Source organism: Rissa tridactyla, chromosome Z (assembly GCF_028500815.1).
Source record: "Rissa tridactyla isolate bRisTri1 chromosome Z, bRisTri1.patW.cur.20221130, whole genome shotgun sequence".
NCBI classification, from domain to species: Eukaryota; Metazoa; Chordata; class Aves; order Charadriiformes; family Laridae; genus Rissa; species Rissa tridactyla.
The window spans coordinates 85,979,815-86,004,018 of NC_071497.1; the positions used below are offsets into that span (position 1 = coordinate 85,979,815).

The 24,204-nt window shown below is 47.1% G+C and overlaps 1 protein-coding gene across 1 annotated transcript in view; it reads left to right on the forward strand.

Annotated features, from left to right (window-relative positions):
* Positions 1 to 24,204, forward strand: part of LOC128902487 (netrin receptor DCC-like) — a 592,493-nt gene that overhangs the window by 452,273 nt on the left and 116,016 nt on the right. The window contains exon 12 of the mRNA XM_054185611.1: positions 1,383 to 1,432. Within this exon, the coding sequence (XP_054041586.1) occupies positions 1,383 to 1,432 (50 nt within the window). The remainder of the gene's footprint in view (positions 1 to 1,382; positions 1,433 to 24,204) is intronic.

The window sequence follows — 24,204 nt, forward strand, 5'->3', positions numbered from 1 at the left end:
GAAGGTTTTGGCCAGGATGAAGTGATTCGTAGGAATGCCGTATACATTTTGCTCGGTGATGTATGTCCCACTCCTAGACAGCAATTTTCAGTGAAGGCTGAAGAAGTTGCAAAGAAACTTATGCCTCATTTCTGCTGTAGATGGAATTCAGCTTGTAGCTCTTCGCCTATTAAATTATTCCCTATGGCCAGAAGTCCTTTCCCCATTTGGATGACAACAGACAATAGGCTCTTCTTAACGCTAGTTTAAATTAAATTAGTTTATTTGGTCTCCAAGATGTGTCAGGTCGCAGGTCGTTTGATGTAGATGTTTGCGTAGATGTTTGCGGAAGCAATTCAGATGTGCGGAGAGCCGCCGTGAGAATGATGTTGTTCTTGTTGGTATCACGTGAAAATGGTTTAAACAGCTTTGCTTTGACTCGGTACGTTAATACTTGCGCACCGAAAAAGTCATTTTTCTCTCATTTTCCATAACACATCACATTGCAAACTATTCTTAAACTGAGTATTTACCATGGTGCTTTTTCATCTCTTTTCTTTCCGGATTCGGGGCCACCTTCCCATGAGGATCAACTAATCCCTGCTTTTCAACCGTTCGGTAGCCCAGGTTAGCCAGGCAGGCGTTATTCCTCTGCAAGGAAAGTAAAGCTTCATCTTCACATCAGGCAGTTGATACATGGCCGACTGTGAACTTATTTTTAAAGCTGTGGGCTCCTCAGTGGTTGAATTAATATTTGCCCTCGGCTGGGTGTTAGTATTTGCCCTCAGCAATAGCTGTTAGTCCCCTTTAAGAATTCAATGTATCAGATTGGATATAACGAAGTTGAGTTGTATAAAACCAGGTATGGATTATACGTACGACAAGCAGAGCCTTCACGTAAAACGGTTTTTTAAACAATACCTAAAGACAAAGTTTATTTTCTCTTTCCCCTTTAGGCATCCTTATAAAAAGGGGTGCCACCGAGAGGAGTACCCTGCCCTGTCTCTATATAAAATAAAGATCCCGAAATGCGCTTTAATAACAAAAAGCCAGAGGAATTGTGGCACGTCCTTGTTTATTCCTGACCAAGTTTATAACGAATAACTGAATGCGAGTCATCGGTCTCGCTGCGGGGAACCTGCTGAGCGGCTGTTTAAAGGGCTTCCTAATAGGTCTATCAAAAATGGGAAGAAATGAACAGATGCGTTTGGGTTTTTTTCTCTCCCCGGGGAACCTCTGAAGTGCCACCTGGATTAGCTGCACGCTTGTGATCAGATTATAAACTAGGTGTAAAAGCTGCCCGCTTTCCTTTCCATCACAAGAGAAGTGTTTGACGTGACCTCTTCTGACTTCGACGCTAATGGCAGTATTTCCCATTTCTTTTTGTTTTTCTTCCCTTTCAGTGCCCAGCGCGATGCCTCAGAACGTCTCCTTGGAAGTGGTTAACTCCAGGGTAAGTCTGCCACGTGCTCGGCCCCTCCTGGCCAGCGATCCCGATCCCGGGTGTTTGCGTAGAAATTCCTATTTTGCGTGTAGCTTTTTCATATGCAAACGGACCCAATCTGCCCCTTGCAGAAGATTCCCCTCACTTGGCTGTGAGATCATGTTAAAATAAAAACTGAAACACCCCAAACAAGCGTTTTAGAGAGAAGCAGTGATTTTTCCAAAGAGCCTTCAACAACAGCCGTGTCACTTAAACTGAGGTGAACGAGCAGAAGCTGTTCCCTGATTGCAGATTAACATCTGCAATAAACGTAACTGCGCTTTGATTAAATGGAACAATCTCAGGGAATAATGAGAAGCAGAGCTGTTCCGGAGGGAGAGGCGTGGAAAAGAAATATTTTATTGATTGGTGAAATGCAGCACGTACAGGTAAGTCTGTTGTCAGCTTGTTTATTCCAACATATACATTTGTTTTCTGAAAGGTGCGCTTATTTCTCTTAAATCCGGTACTTCCCTTCTTAAATAAGTCTTAACATATCCCTGATGAAGTGGTTGATATTATTTTGTAAGATAGTGTTGTACATAATAGGTGTTAATTATGTTTACTACTTGTTGAGTGCTATTTCTGAGTATATCCTGACTTTTTTTTTACATTATTTCTTCTCTTTTTATTCATTCCTGCCATTTACTGGAACTGGATAAGCTGTTGTTCTGGTTTCAATGATAGGCCCCTTTGGGCATGGAGAAGCTCCCCGTTTAGAGCGTGAAAAACCCCCACCCGTAGGGTGTCCCCTTGGATCTTTGGAGATTTCTGGTCGCACAGCTGCCGAGGAGTAGGAACCCAAAGCTCACTGAGGAGGATAAACTGCAGCTTAAGGAACGTTTATATTATCCCAGATTTGCTGGGAACACCGAGTACCTGTCAGTTTGATCTTTCTCCTCCACTGCTTCTTTCCATGACATCAAACGTACGGTTTGATTTTTTTTATTTATTTATTTTCAACGCCCCCAGCTCCCATTACGTTTAAAGTCCTCTTAGACGCAGTGTCCAAAGGGCATCGGTGTCTTGGCACATCTTGTTCCAATCCTTTTTGCCTGTTTTTTCTTGCTTATTCTCCAGGTAAAAACGTCACAGAGCAGCTGATCGCGTTTTTGTGACCTTTCGGGGTGATGGTTTTACGTTTCAAGTACTTAGAATAAAAATAGAAAGCAAGCTGCAGGGGACAGTGCTGCTTGGGCTGGCGTGGGGATGCTCCTTCCCAAAGATGCATCCCAAATTATTGCCTTAGTGGTACTTAAAGGTGGAGATAGGTGATGGCGATGGGGTAAGAGAGTGCGTAACCTCGCCCCTCTCCACCATCGTCGGAGGCTCCTGCTGAATGTTGGAAGTCTTGATGGGATATTAATTTGCAGATAGAAGCGCTGCGTCGGACAAAGGTGGGTTTACGTGTTAATCCGAGCGTTTGGCTGCTGTTTCGTGGTAGGCGAAAGAAACGGGTCTCGGTCTTCCTCTGTGTGACCAAGTAGCGTTGCTGGAGAACCACACGGGTGGTAGCGTGAGGACTTCTCCATCGCCCCTAAATTGAAGCAAAGGTGGCCGTGGGCAGCTAGAATATGCCTTTAACTCAGCCCCGAAACACATCTTCTACGAGCTGGAGATCTGAGACCTTCCAAAGCATCCCTCTCGCCATGCAGAGTATCGATTTCTAAGCTTTAGATCTAGTACCACGTGTGACATAGCAACTGTGTAAAAAGGTATTTTAAGGGCGTATGTTTGAGAAACAGGGATCTTTATCGGAGAGAGAGAGAAATGTGGAACCGGTTGGGACTCTGTGGGGCTGTATCCTACAGGTAACGCGGACCTGGGAAAGCACAGATACCCACGCGTGCAAATCTTGATGAAGCTTGAATGGAAATGAAATATTTCCATCTAGGTAATACGGAACAACAAATCTAGCAATGAACTCAACTCGCTGAATCTCAAGGCATAAAAAGGTTTTTCCGAGCAGAAGAACCAGCTTCGAAGACCATGCCCCAAAATACCTTTGCTCCTTCTCCTGCGTGACCACTCCTGCGGCATTTTCGTCGAGGCACAACTAAATTGCTGATGTTGTAAAGAGCTGTACACAGTCCCCAGCTCTTGTAGAAGGCTGCAATAACTCAGAATATTGTGTTCTGCAGTCCATTTTTTATCGTGTTCTTGCCTTTCTTCTGCCTTGGCGGCAGTCGGAATTAATTTGATTAAACACTTATAATTCGCAAACTGATTAAATCAAAACAAATAACTAAATAAGCCCGCTAGTTCGCTAACTGGATTTGAGTGGCGCGCAGAAGAGCCCAAAGGCTGGCCTTGGCAGTTCCCAGAATTGTTTAAAATTTTATCTCGAGTTTAATAAGATTTCTCTCTTTATGCTATTTTTCTTTGGCGGTGGCAGATCTATTAATTTAATAACATAACGGAGACGGCCAAGCAAATGGAAGATGCTTGATATGAATTGCTATTATCGTGATTATTGCTTAATATTGATGGTGTTCTGGGCCTGGAGACCCGGGTCAGATGAGAATTGATAAAGGGCCGTGACAGAAATACAGTTCCCCTGCTTAAAAGAGATTTCACTGGAAAACGCAACACCGAAGTGGCTGCGACGAGTACGGAGTAATTCAATGGCAGTAGCACAGGGCGCTCGCACGGACTTTTAATTAGGGATAGATGATCTCATTCATTTCTGACTTCTTTTATTTGAAAATACCCTGCTTGGCTTCGGGGAAAGGCCGGGCGCGATGCCGGATGGGTGAAGAGAGTTTTGTCGGAGGAATATTCCGCGGCCACGGCTTCTCCTTCTGGCAGGAGCAACGTGGCGATTGCCGAATTCTGGGCAGCAGAAGGGGGGTCAAAACAGGGAAACGTTTTTATAGCAGGCTTGTAGAAAACAAAAACAATTATCAGAGATGCAATCCGAAGCTACGCTAATCGTCAAAAATTTTCGCTTTTAAAAGAGAGCTTAAGTTTTTGACTTGAATCTGTAGAACAAGGAGATCTGCGCTTTGCTGGCGCTGCGGGAATAAAACAAAACAAAAAAAAAACCAAAACAGAAAAAGATATTCTTATTTTGGGGGAGATCCAGCGGATCTGAACTCTTTTGAGCTGGCGTATGATTTCGGCGACAGGCCAGCTGTGGCTGTAGCCGGGGGCCGTGAGCTCCAAAGCCGAGACTTCACTCCTTTTTCTCTTTGATTTGAGGAGATTTTCTTCCTTTGAGCTGGTTTCTCCCGCCTGTTTCAAGCACCAGCGCAGAGGCAGCCGTTGGTGGCTATTTATGTATTTGTTTGCTTCTTTACTTCCTGGCTTTAAACATTGGTGTGGTTTTGCTTTCTGTAATTCTTTTTAATAAGAGTCGCTAATTAGCAACTCAGAAGTGCGTAAATAGCTGTCGATTTGTCTAATGAAAACCGTACGTAACTTTATTACTTCTTCCCATTTTAAAATACAGAGAAAAGCGAAGAAGGAGTTGGAACCAATTGTAGAAGGAGAATTCTTTTGGTCCTGTTTAGTAGGAGTTTAATCCCGGGATGGAGTGCCACGTTGATGAATAGGGATTGCGTCTGGGGTAAGCTTTTTTGTAGGACAGGTAGGGCTCTGAAAACATAACCGGTGTAATATTCTCCTTGGGAAGGTTAAAAGACACGTAATTAATCTGGGGTTTTTTGTCCTTTCTTTGGTGTGTGTTTGTATGTATACCTAAAAAAACCCTTTGTGGTCATTGTACGGCCGTATTGTTTGCAGAATTGTACCGCAAATCAAAATTCGTGCTGTTTATGAGATTTAAAAAATACCTGTAAATAAACTGCAGGGAGAGTTATCTCAATCGTTAGCTCACGTTAATGAAATACGGGGGTTTGTATCAAATTTAACAAAGGAGAAGGTGGCTACAGCTAGGAATAGACTTGAGTCCCACATCTGCAACGCTGTGCAGAGTATTAACCCGGGGCTCCTTCCGGTGTGAATAATTGTATCGTTTAACATTCGCTGAGCAAAACTCTCCCCTTCTTTTTGCCTCCTGTGGTCAATTATTCCTGGCAAAAATCTCTGCAGCCTCGGAGGGCGTATTTTACTGCTGAAAGGGGTAGGCTAGTGGGTACTGGGGCCTCCACCCCTAAGATATCACTTAATTTCGCACTGTTTAAACGCACGGATCCGTGGCTGCTGGAGATGCTCCGTAGATAGGTAGGATATAGGGTAGAGAAGTACTTTGGAGCTAGCTATGCTTTTTTAAACCACGTTGATTATTTAAAATGTTGTTTCTCTGTCCTTTTCCTACGTCGTTTTATCCAAAGGATTTAGGCATCTGGCCGCCTGCTCTCATGGGCACTCACCTATGGGACATTTTACGTTAACCCTTATTTGCCGCCAGAGAGGATCTGCTGAAGGAAACAAGCTTCTCCCCAGAAGTTTCACATCATCTACACATAGGTCAGCCGCTCAAAAAAATGTAGCGGTCTCCAAGTTAAAGTCACCACCAAACTCTTTGGCAGTTCGTAGAACAAAGCCTTTACGATTTTTTGGGCTGTCAAACTAAAATATTATTATTTTTCTTCCTCCCCTTCATGATTTTGGTCCCCCCGTTGATTTCTGCTGCGGAGGAGGATGCAGACACGCGGAGACTTGCCTTGGGATGCTCCGTGGCAGACGGGGGGCACCCAGGAGCCAGATGTTGCCGCTGCAAAAATCTCTTTTTTTTCTTTATTTCTTGGCATCTGGAGCCGCAGGCTGCTTTGCACTGACGGCAAGTGATACACGATACGCTCCAGCGCAGCCAGGGAGATCAACCATTCTGTCAGACTGCGTTTACCTCAGCTGCTTAGCATTGCTCTCCTACTAAATGAACGTTAAAATGGGCTATAAATGCATCTCAAACCTTCAGAGGCATCGTTGCTGAGCTGTACGTCATCCCCGTGCAGTGCCACTGGCTCGCGGGAGGATGAGGATGGATCGGGCCCTTTATGATAAAGCACTATCGAGAGCCAGCGCTCCTTTTCGGGCCGGACAGAGTGCTTGAAGGAGGTGCAATATATCCCGTTCAGTGTCTTTTCTCATATGTGGAACATTTGGTTGGCGTGGGAGGTCGTTTTCCCCCGAATGGGCCTTATTTACGACGCTCAGGCTTGACGTGAGGAAGCGTTTCTTTACCGAGGCGGTGAAACCCTGGAACAGGCTTCCTGGAGAGGTAGCGGATGCCCCAAACCTGGCAGCGTTTAAGAGGCGTTTGGAGAGTGGCCTTCAATAATGTGGTTTTACTTTGGATCAGCCTTGGAAGTGGTCAGGAAGCTGGACTAGGTGATTGTTGTTGGTCCCTTCCAACTGAAAATATTCTGGTTTATTTCTGTTCCATGCTATTCTAATTCCAGTATATTTTATTCTTACTCTAGTTCTACTCTAGCCTATGCTGTTCTGTTCCAGTTCTACTCTATTCTAAGTCTAGTCTAATCCTTCCCCTTCCCCTTCCCCTTCCCCTTCCCCTTCCCCTTCCCCTTCCCCTTCCCCTTCCCCTTCCCCTTCCCCTTCCCCTTCCCCTTCCCCTTCCCCTTCCCCTTCCCCTTCCCCTTCCCCTTCCCCTTCCCCTTCCCCTTCCCCTTCCCCTTCCCCTTCCCCTTCCCCTCTATTGTAATTCCTTTCTCTTCTGTAATGATCCCTTATGTTGCCAATGAAGCCTAAAGCTGCCAAGGAAAGCAGCAGGGCGTGCGGTGATCCAGAGGTGGCAGAGCTGTCTCCCATCCCACTGACGGGGAGCCCCTCGGTGCCTCCCCCCGGCCCCGCGGGTGAGGTTCACACAGCACCGATCCATCGTCCAGCTCCGGTCGTGTCGGGCACCGAGTGCCTTTCACAGCTACGGGCTTGCTGGGAGCGCAGCGCGAAGCACGGCAGCTGCCCAGGATGCTGGTAGGAGCGGTTAACCCATTTCCCAGACAGAAAGACCGAGACCCGAGAAGCTTTTTCAAAGTGAGAAATACTGATGAAAATTACTAATTGCTGAGTCACGCGTGATGCGACTGGTGGGTTCTACCGTCAAAGAAAGTGCATCTTCAGTCCCCTTCCAGCAGGGATGGGGAGTCAATAAGTAGGAAAGAGCCCCATGAGCTCAGCAGCGGTGACGGCTGAGTAGTAAGTTTAAGTCCTTGCTTGGGCTAACCCCGTGCTGTCCTGGGATATTTCTGCCTGGCATTCCATGGCAAGGATGGGGGAACAGCAGGGTTTTTAACGTGGTGTTTGTAAAGCGTGAAAACCAGAGTGATTTCTTTAATTATCTAATGTTTGTAAAGCACTGTGGTGACTGAAGTTCTCAGATGTACGTAAATGTTGGGGCTGTAGGAAAAGACGAGCCGTGAACTGGAGACTGAGCTTGGATTCCCTATGAAGGAGTTGATATCAAATAAGTAGTTTAAAAGAACCAAAAAAGTAAAATCAAAATGACTGTCACCGCTATTTAGCGATATGTCCTCTAGGAACAATGTATGTGACCTTTAAATGTATTACTTATGGAGAAGACCACAGAGAAAGAGCTCTTTAACCTTTAAATCTATTACGTATAGGAAAGAATAGTAACAAGCATTGAGCTTAACCTTTAAAAAGAGAAAATTTGCTGAAAACTTGTAGATCAATACCTTTGCATTCACACTTTTAATTATACACATTGCTGAGACCAGAACTGTTTGCGGGTCATCCCTTGAACTAATCCTGCTGGAAGATGGCTTCGTTATCAAGAAAGCCTTAGAATTGTGCGCTTCGAAGCGCGTGACGCAAGTGCAAAGAGCTGTTTATCTTGAACAGTCTGATAATTTTTTTGTTGGGCTTTAAAGGTATCGTCCGCATCCGACACCTCGCTGCTGAGTTCATAGAAACTCTCAAAGGTTACGGTGTCAAAACCGGACGGATTCATTATGTTACGGGATTTGATTAAACCTCGTTCGTGGTGATGAATGTTCCGGCCACCTTTCCATTTAAGATAAATTTAGAGATACTATTAAGCCACTTAATGCACCCCGGCGACACGCGGAGCAGGAGCTCTGGGCAGTTATTCCTTAATGATAAAGACTCGGTAGCTTCTGAACGGCGTAGCAGGAGAGGTTTACCCAGAGACCAATAAAGCAAATTAACGAGCTATGACACTGATTAGTAGAGCTGTATGTTCCCCGTTATCTCTGAGAGAGGAACCATAAAAAGACTCGGGAAGGAGAAAGGCAAGGTCGGGAGGAGTGGGCAGGGAGCAGATAGACCCTCTCCCTGCTGCCTCCCGCCGGAGGAAGGAGATGCTGGCCCAAATGCTGGGATTTGATTTGCTGCGCTGAGGACAACAGGGTTCCTGCGTGGTTTTGGAAAGAAACAAAAATACCAGGTTAAAGTACCAGTATCCCTTCTAACGTGAGCGAGGCGGAAAGCTTCCGAGTGGAACTCTACTGGTAGCAAAAGTATTCAGTGTATTGACCCCGGGAGATGATTGTGACTGCTCTACCTAGAAGCTTGATTGCAGGAAAACAGGATTAAAATTATCATCTAGCATGTCTCTAGGGGGCTGTCCCCGGCCGCGGTGGTGGGCTGTGCCGGGGGGCAGCCCCAGGCAGCTGGGGATGCATGAGCCAGCGGTCTGACAGCTTCTGGTGTGTCCCTCTGGGCTCCTGGCCGTCGCAGTCTCCAGTAGTAGTTTTGGCTGTTTCCAGTGCTCCGTGCGGCTGTACCTCATGTTAATGCAGCTTGTCTGGTCGAGAACTCTCCCTTTGGCATATGACGTACGCAGGGCGGTGGTTTCAGTCAGAGTAAATTGTGGTTTTTTGCTTTATATGGCAGTATTTTTTGATTTTCAAAAGCTGGAGAGGGACTTTCTGCAAGGGCGTGTAGTGATAGGACAAGGGGTAACAGCTTCAAGCTCATGAAGAGTTTGAAGAGGGGGGAGGTTCAAGGGAAGAGGGGAGATAAAGGTTAGATCTGAGGAAGAAATTGTTCGCTATGAGGACGGTGAGCCCCTGGCCCAGGTTGCCCGGAGAAGCTGTGGCTGCCCCATCCCTGGAGGGGTTCAAGGCCAGGTTGGCCGGGGCTTGGAGCAACCTGGGCTGGTGGGAGGTGTCCCTGCCCAGGGCAGGGGCTTGGAACTAGAATGGTCTTTAAGGGTCCCTTCCAACCCAAACCATTCTATGATTATGAGGCTTCTGATATGAATGGAAGGTTAAAAGTCTGTCTTTGGTTTGGGATGACGCCAAACAGCAGCGTTCTCCCATGGGCACTGAAGTAGCGTTGCCGCACGCTCGGCCATCACAGGCTCCATCCAAAGCGAAAAGGGAGAAGGATATTCAATGGCCGTGGAAGTGGGAGAGCTCTCTGCTTTGTGTTTCTATGTGGAAAACGTAGTTTTGACCTGCAATATTTCCTTTGAGCAACTGAATGATGGTTTTGTTCAAAATCTAATATTTACACGGTCAGTAAAACTCCAGCCTTGAGCTGGAGCTCTCCCGTTTCTTGTCGTCGTAAACACCTCCAGGTTCACTCAGCCGGTTACTGCTTGGGCTGGAAAAAAGGAGCAGAAAACCCACTACTTTAGGAAACTGCTGAGACTGTAAAGTTTTTGTGGTGCTTTGGCCACCCTTCAGTCTGTCCTGGCTCTGCTCTCTGCTCCACACAGACGTGGAAGGATTCAGATCTTCCTGAAGGAAACCTTGACCTCACGAGGTTCTTTGTGTTGTCCGAAGTTCCTCAAAACCCATGAGCAGGTTGGCACAAATGCCCCCGTCAAGAGACGCGTTTGATGCTGCACATCATTCAGTTGTTCAAATAGTTACTTTTGCTCCCTTAAGAGATCCTTATCCTTTTGCAATTAGGCAGTTAGACTGACAAAATAATTTATAATCAGAACAACCCAAGCAGTGCAAATCTGTTCCTAAATATATTTCTCCTTAATTTTGATGTGTTGTGGTAAACAGTCGATTCGTTTATAAATACGTTGCTTGAAAATTACCGGCGTCATCTTAGTCCCCGTAAGCACAACATTGTTTTTAGTATCAGACAAAGCGTCTGAACTTCGAGCTGCCTCTCTTCCCAGCAAAATTTGTGTGTGTGTGTATTTTTATTTATTTATATATATTTTTATATATATATATAAAAAGAAGGGATGCTTTCAGTTGAGAACTGGGAGCTGGTAGGTCTGTGTTCTAATCCCAGCTGCTTTAGGAGAAAAGGTTTCGTTCTGTGGGTTGCTCCCATCTGTCCGCGGCAGCGCCCTGCTTTTCTCTTGCCAAAATTTGGCGCTCGATGAAGTCCTCTTGCGTTCGGAAGTCGTGTAATTCAAAATATTTTTGTCAGTGTTAGCTTCCCGCCCCCCGTTACAGTTTGGCCTTGAATTAGGGATTAAGCGCCTTCCAGAATTGCGTTGATCTTCCAAAGCGCTCGTTCTGTCTCAGAGCACGATGTTATTTATATTATTTACCGTGACGTGGTGAGTGACATGCTCTTCCCAGTGCAGCCGTAGGGTGGGCACCGTGTTTTCGTGCCATTTCAAGGCCACAGCGTTTGAGCACAGACATCATCTGGTGGAAACCAGGCTTGAAATGGAGCCATCCAAGGTATCACCATCAAAACGCTTCCACATCTGCCCCATAAGAAGCAGACATAATGCCAGCTCACCTATAGAGAGAATTTCCGTCAGCCTATGTATTGCGTTTAAGGGAGTCGCAAAAGAGACGTGTTTTGTTGAGATTTCTTGAATGGGTTGGAGGAAACAACAAACTTTTCCTCGTTTGCGAGCAGACAGGAAGACAAATTACTCCCTGTAAATAATTCACTCATCTCTCATTCTGGTTTCATTTTGCTCTGTTTTAATTTTGCAGCGATGCCAGATTTCATTCCACGTTGCGTTCTTTGGTTTTCTTTGTTCTTTAGCCCTCTGCGCTCTAATGCCTTTTCAGTAATTGTTTTGACGAGGGAACATCTTGCAATTAAAATTAAAAAAAAAAAAAAAAAAAAAAAAAGCAGGGTTGTAAAAGACAGTAACGCTTCTGTTACAGCTGAAGTGACAAATCAGACCGAGCATCCTAACGCGGGCAAAGCCAAACGGAAGGAACGCACCAGAGCACAACTCTGATGAGAGTTGGACTTGATTTTGGCATCCAATGCTGCTCCAGCTTCCTGACAGCAAATGAAGGGTGCTGTGGGGTTGTGGATTTGAAGGTCCCATGGGTTTTGCTGAAGACTTGGAGATACAATGTCAGGGGCAAGTCATAGAATCATGGAGTGGTTTGAGTTGGAAGGGACATTAAAGCTCACCCAGTGCCACCCCCTGCCCTGGGCAGGGACACCTCCCACCAGCCCAGGTTGCTCCAAGCCCCGGCCAACCTGGCCTTGAACCCCTCTCCAGGGATGGGGCAGCCACAGCTTCTCTGGGCAACCTGGGCCAGGGGCTCACCGCCCTCACAGCAAACAATTTCTTCCCAATATCTCATCTCAATCTCCCCTCTTCCAGTTTGAATCCATCCCCCTTGTCCTATCAGCAGAATTCCAAAGTCAGGGAGCAAAGAGAAGTTAGTGAAAGCTGTAAGGTTAATGGACTTAAATTAAAGGACGTTAAACCCCCGTACGGATGCTCTAAGTCGGATGTAAAGCTGTGCTTTCAGTGAGGCGTGATCTTCCTTGAAACGCCGGCCAGTTTAGTTCTGCAGGAGGGCATCCGTGCCGGAGCTCGATGCTCTTTAACGTACGGGTGTTAACTTCACCCTTTGAAATAATTCCTTTTGCTTTCTTCCGTTGTCAAACCGTAGAAAAGCAGCCCGTGGATGCTAAAGTGGTCTCCCCTTTCATAAATAGATTTTCACCTTCCAGGCACTGGAACGGGGGCATGGCATTTTTTACCATCATGCTCAGACCCATGAAGAAGGACCAAACTCGCCCGTCCCCTTCCCATCCCCTACATGCTGACGGGCAATAACAGTTTGCAAGTCGTGTCCGTACATTGTCGCTTTTAGTGTTCTTTCCGTGTTAGAGGGTCCCTGGGCGCTTCTGCCCGTCTTCAGCGTCTCCTCCTGCAGCTCAAACCACCCCGAGGGCCGCCGAGAGCTGCCTCCACGCAGCTCTTTAGGATGGACGGTCAGCAGCACCGGAGAGCCCGACGCTTTCTCCGCCATCGCGGGGATTGTTCTCTGCTCGGTCTCGTCAGTCAGTTGCTGGGAACAAATAAACACAGCAAGAAATGACTGGTAATATTTCAGATGGAGTATGGACCTTGTTGAGCTGGTTTAGGATGCGAGGCTTCCCTTCCGTCCCCCCCGTCCCGAAACACCTCGTTGCCTTTTAACAACCAGGCGGGCGCCTTACCTTCATACCCCACTTTTATATTTGGCCCTCTGGGTTTTCTTTTAAAAGGGGAACACATAACATGCAAATTAATGTAATTTTTTTTATAATCCCATGTATTTATGCAGATTTCTTTGGCTACAGTCCAGGGCGTAAAATCGGTGGCCTTGAATGACCTTATTTTAAAAAAAAATAACGCAGTCTCTTATTCAGTGTGACTGGTTTGTGCCGGAAATTACTATAATCTTCTAAAATTGTTATTCCTAGGAAGGACTCCCGAATTATTTTGATTTGATAATGTAATCCAGCAGCCGACCTTTGCTGAACTCCCGTAAAACGGCCGGGTTTTCCGTCTGAAACTCGGCACCTCCCTTCGAATAGATGTGCAGAACGTGGCCGTCTCTGCCGAGGGGCAGCTCAGGGACGGGCTGGTCCCTGCAGCCACCTCCTGTCCCCCTCTTCTGCAGTGGGGAGCGCCGGGGGTTTGGGGTGATGGGATGCTCTTTGAGCTACTGCCTTTGTGGGTTTTAGTGGAGAAGCAAGGAGGGCGAAAACGGAACTCTTTGTTTGCGTTCCTCAGCACAGGAAGGACACGGAGCTGTTGGAGCGGGGCCAGAGGAGGCCCCGGAGACGCTGGGAGGGCTGGAGCCCCTCTGCTGGGAGGACAGGCTGAGAGAGCTGGGGGGGTTCAGCCTGGAGAAGAGAAGGCTCCGCGGAGACCTTCCAGCCCCTTCCAGTCCCTCAAGGGGCTCCAGGAAAGCTGGGGAGGGACTCTGGAGCAGGGAGGGGAGCCACGGGACAAAGGGGAACGGTTTTACACTGGAAGAGGGGAGATTGAGATGAGATCTGAGGAAGAAATTGTTTGCTGTGAGGGTGGTGAGCCCCTGGCCCAGGTTGCCCAGAGAAGCTGTGGCTGCCCCATCCCTGGAGGGGTTCAAGGCCAGGTTGGACGGGGCTTGGAGCAACCTGGTCTAGTTGAAGATGTCCCTGCTCATGGCAGGGTGGTTGGAGACTAGACGGCCATTAAAGGTCCCTTCCAACCCAAACCATTCTGTGACTCTTTGAGAGAGGGGACTGCGCTTACCTTTCGCGATGCGTCGTGCAACAGAGGGGAGAGCAGATGGAAGCAAGTGGGTCCGAGCAGCGTGATGGCGATGGGCTGTGGGACATTTGGCTGCTAACTGTGGTAAATCTGGAACGAAGGCTTTCCTCCAGCCCCACGCTGCGGGAAGCGTTTCAGCTGTCTGCCTCGGTCACGGGCGCGCGCACGCTTTCTCCAGGCAGATAGCAAAGGCGGTGAAACAAATTGGCACAATTTGCCACTTTATTTCTGAAGGGATGAGTGGAATATAAAACAGAAAAGCCATAACGATGATCCCGTGTGGGAAGCGAGGGTAGAGATGCTGTTGAAGCAGCTTCCCGAGGCTGCAGCGTGACTTTTGGTGGGTGATTGTGTCAAAAATGTGAACAACAGGAGAGATTTTCCGCAGTATGAAATGAGTTTCCTCTTCGGACGTATATTGGTTGAAATGCAAAGGGGAGAAAGCTCTGCTGGAAGAACACACTGATTTGGTGGGGAGAAATTAACTGAGTAGTAACAATTAACTTTCATAAAGTGTTTTTCATCTTCAAAGCGCTTAACAAATAGGAACTAATTAATCCCCGCTGTTCCCTCGTGGGATGGTAGCGTGGTTTCATGCATGGGAAGCGATTAGCTTTGGAGAAGTGCTGCCTCAGCACCGAACCCCTTTAGGAGGACGATGCTATCTGCTTCTGCAGACACCAGTTGAGGCCAACGAGGCGGTGGCCGGTGGCCGCCATCCCACTGCCAGTCTCAGGGGGCTGATTTTAAGAGCATGGCAAACTTTTTGATTGGCTTCCCTAGCCCAAATCTGTCCCCGCTGCTGAGCACCCCTCTCAAAGCTCTATATATGCTGTCGGTATATATAAAATTAGACGTGTATGCAGCTCTGCTGCAGGCGAACGTAATCACGAGCTTGAATAATCAAAGACAAAGTGACTTCATGGTGAAAAACCTTGATTGATTCCCCCTGTCTTAGGACACAGAGGTTCAGCCTGTGCCCATTCACACATGGTCCCATGGTTGGCGCTTGATGCAGACCATGCCGTTGGGGTTTGGAGACCTCCACACCCATGTTTGCCGAGGGCCATCAAATATCGTCCTTTGCTCAGTCGTGCGCACGCGTGCATCAATAAACGGACCCAGAATGATGTGATAATACCTTAAAAAGTCAAATCCTCTATCCCTGATGGCTTGGACTTTCCTTCTGCCGCCACATCTCTTAGAGATATATTAGTATAAGGGGGGACTACTAGTTGCCTCCACATCTTGCAAGGCTTGTGTGGAGGCGGTTGATCATTTAGAGTTTCCCTGCACGTGAACCATTGCAGAGTTTGACCCAGTGGTGAGGAGCTGGTTTGATTCCTGTCTCTGGTTTTGTACTGGGCTGGTCACTCGTCCAGATGTGACCGCAGTAGTTGCCGCCTTCATTTTCTGGTGACCAGCTTGGGCTGGGAGCTCTCATTTTCACGTGCTGAGCAGACACAATTGCAACGTCGATAGAAGTAGTGTTTTGAATGAATAAAGAACTCCAATACAGCTAAAATTGGAACAAAATTGTGAAAGAATTGCATAGTAAGCATCATAAAGCACCCTAAAGTAGTGGAGCTTAATCTTTCCCAGCCAAATGGAAGAACGGGGGGATAACGTCATCCTTTCCACAGGAGTGCTGTGAAAAGAAACTCATAGACGAATGTATAAATTAAATTCATTAGTGTTTGCAAAGTGCTGACACGATAGAAATCCCAGGAGGAACTTAGTAACTCTGTCTGCTGACCGGGACTGAAAAGTAAGTTTAGTGAGCAGAGTGAAAGCAAACTAATTGGTATCATTTAATTAAAGAAATCAGGTTCTGTGCAATGGGTCGGGCACGGGAAAGGCTGCCCGGCGTTTCCTAACTGCTGCATCGTGATTTAGCAGGGTGGTGACATTTCAATAAGGTTTTTGCAAAGGTTTACAAAGCTTATTGAGGAAAAAAATGGGGGAAAAAATAACTCCGTAACCACATTGCTTAGAGAAGAAGTGGACTGTGCGATACAATCCACGTCCAACCTGCTCCGTGGTGAGGGCCTGGAGTCCTTCCTCACAATGGTCCAGCACCGAGATCAGGCATGAAAGTGTTCAGTGTGGCTGAAATATCATTAAAAAAAAAAATAATGTGTGTGTGTATATATATGTATGTGGTTGTAATTGCCACCAGACTTCTACATGGGTTGGGTTGTTTTTGAAGATCTCTAGGTTGGCAAAAACGTTGGGTGGCTTTCCATCCGGCATGGATGAAGTTGGATGGGAACAACAAAGGCACATCCCCGGGACAAATGTGACCTCCTGCAGCAATTCCGTGTGCTGCTCTTCAGGTGGGGAGAAAAAAAATGCCTCCTACCGGAATGTGCGTGTATTTTCAACTAGAACAAAGTAACATTTTCTGTATTTCGGTCTTAGAAGCAGTTGAAATTTTCAATTGAGATTTTGTGGAGCAGGTCAGCCTGAGGGAGCTACCTTCACCAGTAATGAAGGTAATTCGGTCCTACAGGTTTCACCTGCTTCAAAATCCGCTGTTGCAGAGGTTTCCCTGCCGTGTCTGAGGGAGTCGTCGCTCCTCCAATTATTCCATCATCAAACAGATTGCCTTTAATCTAAAAAGTCACCTTTTTCTGCTTGCTGTCTCTTTCTTTACCTTCCATTTGAACATCGCTGCTCCCCTCCGATATCCTGGAACAAACTTTGGTAAGTCTCATGCATATTTATAAGTTTATTTTCGGCACGGCTGTTCTGCAGCTCCTCTTACGCGTTAATTATATTCAGCGTCTCTATAGAAAGTTCTCAGAAGTTTCCAGCTGTTTAAAAGCCTTGTCAGAGCTACTGCGTGCCGCAGTTGAGTGCAGAGCCTGCATATGCTTTCAGTGTTGAAAAAAAAAAAAAAAAAAAAAAAAAAAGAGTCAAAACATCATTGCGCTGAAGTCCCAACAGAACGTTTCCTGTTTGGTATTTGCCAGAAAGAGGAACAGAACCCGAAACTGGAGTGAGAGCACAACACAAAAAAGGAGCTTGCCAGAGCAGCCGCTGCGCTGAAAAAATATATTGGAAAAATGTTATTTTGTGAGTTATTGGTGAGGGCTGTCTGTACTGTGAAGATTAACGCTGTCGGAAGATGAATCGATCTTTTTGTTCCTGTTTATTTGTTGGGATGGGTTTCTTGTAAGGGAGGATGCTGGAGGGATGTTTCGTTTTCCACCCCGTGCCACTGCGCCGTGCTGAGGGCAGGGGCTGGGAAAACACCCCACGGGCACAGAGGGACCCATCATTGTAGCTGATGGTGCCGGGCAGCTTTCACCCTACTCGTCTTCTGAGCTGAATGAGTTTTTAGAATTAATTGAGAATCAGGATTAATTGTAGGAAGCAAACCTATTGGACACGGGCGATAGGACAAGAGGAAATGGCCTCAAGTTGCGCCAGGGGAGGTTTAGGATGGATATTAAGAAAAATTTCCACATGGAAAGGGTTGTCAAGCGTTGGAACAGGCTGCCCAGGGAAGTGGTGGAGTCGCCATCCCTGGAGGTATTTAAAAGACGAGTAGACGTGGTGCTCAGGGACGTGGGTTAGTGGTGGACTTGGCGGTGTTGGGTTGATGGTTGGACTCAACGACCTTAAAGGTCCCTTCCAACCAAAACGATTCTATGATTCCCTGACACTGGGAGACTATTTTCTTTCAGACACAAGAGAATTAAGTTGGCTCGGTCAAATATAGGGACCTCTAACCCCAAGACTGGCCAGAAGCTGGTGAAGAAGTTAGGTATTTTCTTCCTTTAGGTCTTCTCCAAAGTCCTCCCAGGACACTGGGAGAGCTGCTGTGGCTTCAGCAAGCACCGCTTGCCCCTGGATCACTGCAGCAAAAGGTTGCGAATGGTCTTCGTTGGCCACCGAGGTAGAATGGTACTCATGTGGACCTAAAAATTTGTGAAGTTTTAGGAAGGTGGAGTGAGGGTAGGATGAGGGATAATGGGTTTAAATTGAAAGAGGGGAGATAACGGTTAGATCTGAGGAAGGAGTTCTGTGCTGTGAGGGTGGTGAGCCCCTGGCCCAGGTTGCCCAGAGAAGCTGTGGCTGCCCCATCCCTGGAGGGGTTCAAGGCCAGGTTGGCCGGGGCTTGGAGCAACCTGGGCTGGTGGGAGGTGTCCCTGCCCAGGGCAGGGGGTGGCACTGGGTGGGCTTTAAGGTCCCTTCCAAATCTAACCATTCTGTGATTCTAAATTGTAGCATTTTTGGTATTGAAGGATGTCTGTCTTGCTAATGGAAAGAGTGTTGTTTCTAGAAAGGTGCCTTCCAGAAATATCACTTGGGTGAAGGGTACTTTAGTGGAAATCGCTTATTTTTACATGCTTTAAGGTAGACAGCGATTCCTCTAAACCTGGGTGCCTTGGAGCAAAGAGGCAGTTCTGGTTTTATTTATGGGTTTATACTTTCAAGGCCTGAGGGAAAGCTGTCTCCAGCAGCTTATAGTGACTGGTGGCCGTCTGGATTTCTAGGTCTACAAGGCAGCCAGAGTTTGTGCTGAAAGTGTTAAAAGAAAGAGCTTTTTAGAATAACCTTACATGGCTCTTCCTTAGAAATATAAAGATCTTAATAAATTGAAAAAAAAATAAAAAGAAAAAGAAAAGCCTGATGCAGGCTGTTGGATGGTTGTGATGTCCTCCTGCCCTTCACGCTTGGCCCGTAACTTCTCTGCCCCTAGTGGTTGGCTCTTCGGAGGGTCTCCAAACCCAGCCTGGCGCCTGGGGAGCTGTGACCAAGGTTGATAAAGCCAGCGCTGCCTTATCCTTCCCAGCATTTTCTCATTTCCTATTTATTTTGAAAGATGTTATCTAAGCATCTTATTGAATTTACTGCTAATTACGTTAAGAAAAAAAGTAAAAGTGTATTAATACAGCCGAATTCAATGAAGACTGACGGGCGTGTTGCTTCTGAGGAACTGTGATTTAATCATGCCGGCAAGCAATTTGCCCGGCGCAGAGTTGGTGAGCTGCCGTTAATTCAGTAGAGAATACCTTTGAAAAAAACACTCATTAATTTCTTTTGACCGCGCTCAATATTTCGTGATTTTTGCATCCAAACCCTGGAAGTCGGGATGGTTTGATCGACTTAAAAACCATCTTGAGGTAAGGAAAAAAAAAAACTGGTACGGGAATAAAAGAATCAAGTCCCGTTTGGGGGAAGTTGCGTTCAAAACTGAGTTTTACCCATATTTGTGCTCCCCAAACCTCTTTAGATCTGGGAGTAAATGTACCTTTTTTGCGATGGTTGGACGGGAGGATCTGCGACGAGCCGGTGTATCACAGGGAGAGGGTGGCACAGGGCAAATATGTATTTCTGGCGCTAAACTCCTGTGCTAATTCCTGCTTTTTTCCCCCGTTCCTATCAGGAGATGGAAACATATGGAGCCAGCTCAGCCTAAATGTTGTCCCTGCAAATAACTGGCTGCATAGAGCCGCCCAAGTCTTTATTGCCAACAGCTATTTCTTCACTCGTTAGAACAAGGCTCTTCTGCTCCACCGAAACACAATAAAATTGAGCCATCGGAAACTTGGGAATGGCTCGTCATAAAAGTTTACTGAGTCGGGATCCTGCCATATGATGGAATAAACACAGAAGTAATTCATTCTGGGGCTGGGGCTGAGCACTCGTGGTTCAAGCTGGGAGATAATTTGGGTGTCTCTCTTCCTTTGATTTCCGATGGCTGGTAATGAGTCATAAGATTTCTGCAGCTTTGGCAGAGTTTTTTAATTGGATTTTATTTTTATTGTATTATTTAGTGTATAAAAAAACCCCAAACCAGCAAGTGCTCATGCTTCCCTCATTTTCTTCAGCATTTCTTAACATCATATTTTAATTGCCTTTTATGCAGAGATACACACTGGCAAGATGTTCTTTTATCATCCTCAAATATATTGGCTTGGTGCCATTTGCAAAAGAAAATTTCCCTTCTGCCGCTTGACGGCGGCGTGTAGAGATTTATACGACTTTTGACATTTTCCATGATTATTTATTTTTTTTTATTGTTATTACAGTAAAGAAGGATGCCTGCAAAATTAAAAATAATAAAAGTTGCTCTGTAGTGGGGAAATTTCCTCCTGTCCTTCAAGGTGGGAGTATAATTGTTAGAGGCACGTGGTGGTGTTTGACACCACCCAGTAACTCTCCGATTCCTTAAGTGTAATTGGTTTGCTTAAAAGCGCGTACGATACAATGAGATGACACTGAACGGTTTTGTTTTCTTGCCCACACTGTCAGCAATTAATAGCAAATGGTATGGTAATATAAGAGAAAATGATTTTAGAAATGCCTTGAATGCCGGCACACGTAGAATCATAGAATTGTCAGGGTTGGAAAGGACCTTAAAGATCCTCTAGTTCCAACCCCGCTGCCCTGGGCAGGGACACATCCCACCAGATCAGGTTGCTCAGAGCCCCATCCAGCCTGGCCTTAAAAACTTCCAGGGATGGGGCTTCCACCACCTCTCTGGGCAACCTGTTCCAGTGTCTCACCACCCTCATGGGGAAGAACTTCTTCCTAATGTCCAGTCTGAATCGACCCATCTCTAGTTTTAATGCATTCCCTCTAGTCCTACCATTACCCGACATCCTGAAAAGTCCCTCCCCAGCTTTCTTGTAGGCCCCCTTAAGATACTGGTAGGCCGCTAGAAGGTCTCCTCGGAGCCTTCTTTTCTCCAGACTGAACAACCCCAACTCTCTCAGTCTGTCCCCATAGGAGAGGTGCTCCAGCCCTCTGATCATCCTCGTGGCCCTTCTCTGGACACGTTCCAGCATGGCCATCTCTCTCTTGTAGCAGGGGCTCCAGAACTGGAGGCAGTACTCCAGGTGGGGTCTCAGGAGAGTGGAGTAGAGGGGGAGAATCACCTCCCTCGACCTGCTGGCCACGCTTCTCCTGATGCGGCCCAGGATACGATTGGCTTTCTGGGCTGCTAGTGCACACTGAGGGCTCATGTGGAGCCTCTCATCCACCAGCACCCCCAAGTCCTTTTCTCCAGGGCTGCTCTCAAGCCAGTCACTGCCCAGCCCATATCGGTGCTTGGGATTGCCCCGACCCAGATGGAGGACCCTGCACTTGGTCTTGTTGAACTTCCTGAGGTTGGCATGGGCCCACCTCTCCAGCCTGTCCAGGTCCCTCTGGATGGCATCCCTTCCCTCCAGCGTGTCAGCCGCCCCACACAGCTTGGTGTCGTCGGCAAACCTGCTGAGGGTGCACTCAATGCCACTGTCCATGTCGCTGATGAAGATGTTAAACAAGACCGGTCCCAGTACTGATCCCTGAGGGACTCCACTTGTCACTGGCCTCCACTTGGATGTGGACCCATTGACAGCCACTCTTTGGGTGCGGCCGTCGAGCCAGTTCTTTATCCACTGAATTGTCAGTCCATCAAACCCATATTTTATCAGCTATCCTCATCCCTTGAGATGCCGTACGGAGCAGAGGGTCGAAGAGGTGGTACCGGGCTGTTTAGCAGGAATTAAGCAGGACATCGCATGTGTCACGGACAGGGATATTTGTGGATCTGAGTTTCCATTTCTCAAAATCTGGGATGCCCATAGAAGCAGACAAAACTACTTTAGTGCTGAATGTCGGGGAGGGACAGGTGGATGCAGAGACGTAATGTCGTTACTGTTAACAATTCTGAATGGGTAGGACAGTTGAAACCCCTCTGTTAATACTTCATTTCCCTACGGCTGCTGGCTGGGGAGAGCAGATCTCCGCCGTGGCAGTGGGAATGCCACCAGCGGCACCCGCTGCTGCGGGCCGGGCTCTCGCTGCCCCCGCGCTGCCTCCCCGTGGGTGAGCCCTGCCGAACCCCAGGGATTTATCACCGTCGCTGAACGACGGCTGTGTCTGCTTCGTAACATTGAACGGAAATTGTTTTGCATGGTCTTCTTCAAAAATATTTGGAAATGAGAATGATCTGGGATTGGGCTGGCATCTCGTACCTAAATACACGACAGTGGCTGTATCCGCCTGTGTCGCAAAAAAAAGCCAGATGTTGGATTCAGAAAGCTACAGATTCCCAGCTTCAAGTTATCAGCAGGCAAGGAAGAAGGGGCTGAAACGCAGGGCAGGACGTGCAGCCAGTTGTTAGGCAAGCAGGGGCAAACTTCGTTAGGGCTGCAGCCTCCAGGCTGGTGGGGACTGCCTGGGGGCTCTGATTTCCTGGGAAAAAGGAGCGGCAAATGCGCGTGTAAAAGCGGGAATTGTCTGCTTTAGTTGTTAGTTTTGCTTTTCCATGTGTTCCTTCCATCTAAAAGGAAAGAGCCCTGGAAAAAAAAAAAAAGCAGCTTGTTAAAATGGCCAGTTTTTTCTAGGACTTAATTAAGGGAATAAAAGAGGTCCAATCCAAGGCAACAGATTGTAGTCCAGGGTTCGAAGTGGCCTTAGATGCCTTCTGCACGGCCCAGCGCTGCCTCGGTGCTTGGCAATAGAAGCGGCCGATACGAAATAAAACTGCACACTGCAGTACCTGAATAGGAAAGAAAACCAGAAGAACGTCATATTGTACTGGTTGCGTCAGCTTCTCCCGTAGCTCCAGTTCTCCGTCGGAGCTCCTCGGGAGAGCCTTCCCTACGGATGCTCTAAAGGTGGTTGAAATGTTGGAGCAGTAACAAGTGGTTGCATTAAACAATTGAAATTAGATTCAGATAGAAATCAGAACTGTGATTGAAAGCAGATTGAAATTAGAACTCTGAAGCTTACAAATACCCCGTTTGAACTACGTGCCTTTTGTAACGTTTAAATTTGAATGCTTTTATCCCGTTTCCAGCTGAGCCGTGAGCCTGGGGGCTTTGCAGCGCGGCCCCAGCACGTGGTTGCACGTGCCCAACCATCTGACTAGGGCGTTTTACTCCCCAAAAGCAGGGAAATCTTATGGGGGGGGGAAAAAATACATCTGTGTTCACAGAGGCTTGCTCTTTGCTGGCTTACGCATTGGTTCTCTTTAATTTATAAACTAAACAAGTTTAGGAGTGTTTAATATGTCACATAGAATGAAGAGATGCCGAAACGCAGCTGCGAATGCGTGTTGCGAGGGGAGCTGAGTTCCTTCATAGCTCTCCTGTTGCTGGTGTTGCCCTTCAGACTAAATTTGGTGTGTTCACCTTGCGGTTTTGGGTAATATTGGGCTCGGTAATTTAAGTATTATTTCTCTTTTATGTGTAATTGTACCTTCAGCCAGACGTTATCAGCCTCTGATGATTATGTGTCTTATCTTTGATACAGTAGGATCTGAATGAAGGTTTTCAGATAATAAGTTACAGCAAAAAAAATCAAGAAATGAGTCAAAAATCGGTGCAAAGATGGAAAAATTGTAACTGCAAGACAAACTTCTGTACCCAAACGAGGGCTGGTCCTGCGGCAGGGGCAGCTCAGGCGATGGCCTCGGTTGCCGCTTTGTGTCACTCCTGCCTTGGCTTTGCCTTGGGTGGAGAAGCGGTTTGGGAGGATGGGGTGGCCCTGGCTCCTCGGTGACATGGGGAGGTGCCTCCAGCTCTTCTCCTGCTGGGCTGCGAGGTCCGCACCGGTCACGGCCACAGCTCCGCCTGCCCTCTCCTGTCACACCACCATTAATTCCATATTGATTTTGCATTCAAGAAGAGGACGGTAATTACGGAGAGGTTCCGTGCCGAGGTACGGGTCTTCTGTCCTCTCGCAGAAGCTGCCTTTTCCATGGTTTATGTCTCTATTCCAGCCCAGTTCCTCTGCCAGATTCTGCGTCCGTGATTGAAAGTTATAGCTTTGTTCTGCTGGTACAGTAGAAAACACCGAGTAAAAATATTCTCTCATTCACCCTTGGCTGCACATGTAACTGGGATGAATGGTGCGCGTTCCCAGCTGGGAGCTGGGGTCACTGGTGGCCTGACTCAGCTCCTGCTGTTAATTTAAGAGAGATGGTGATAGCCACACTCTTGGGCTGGGGTGAAGGAGGCGCGTTCTCCCCCTGCCCCCTTGGTAATAAACTAATTGTCGGGCGGCTCTGCCTATAAACTCCATAATTTTATTAGTTTTTTCAGCAGGGACCAGAAGGGCAGGAATGAAACGACCGCATCTTGCGATGCAATGTGTGCCCAGGACAGTTAACGAAATAGGAACATTTCTCATACTCGAACGATTGGAAAGGATTGGGCAGTGTCAGTAAGAATGTGGCCGTGCCGGTTTATTGTCTCCGTGTGTTTTCACTGTAGCATTTTAATTGCTAGCATTCAAGATAATTTTCCCATTTATATTGGCCTTGGAAAGAGGGGAAATGGTAATCTGCCGTTAACACGCACACAAAAATAAGGAATAAACTTGGCGGGGAGGTTTTTATTTGTCG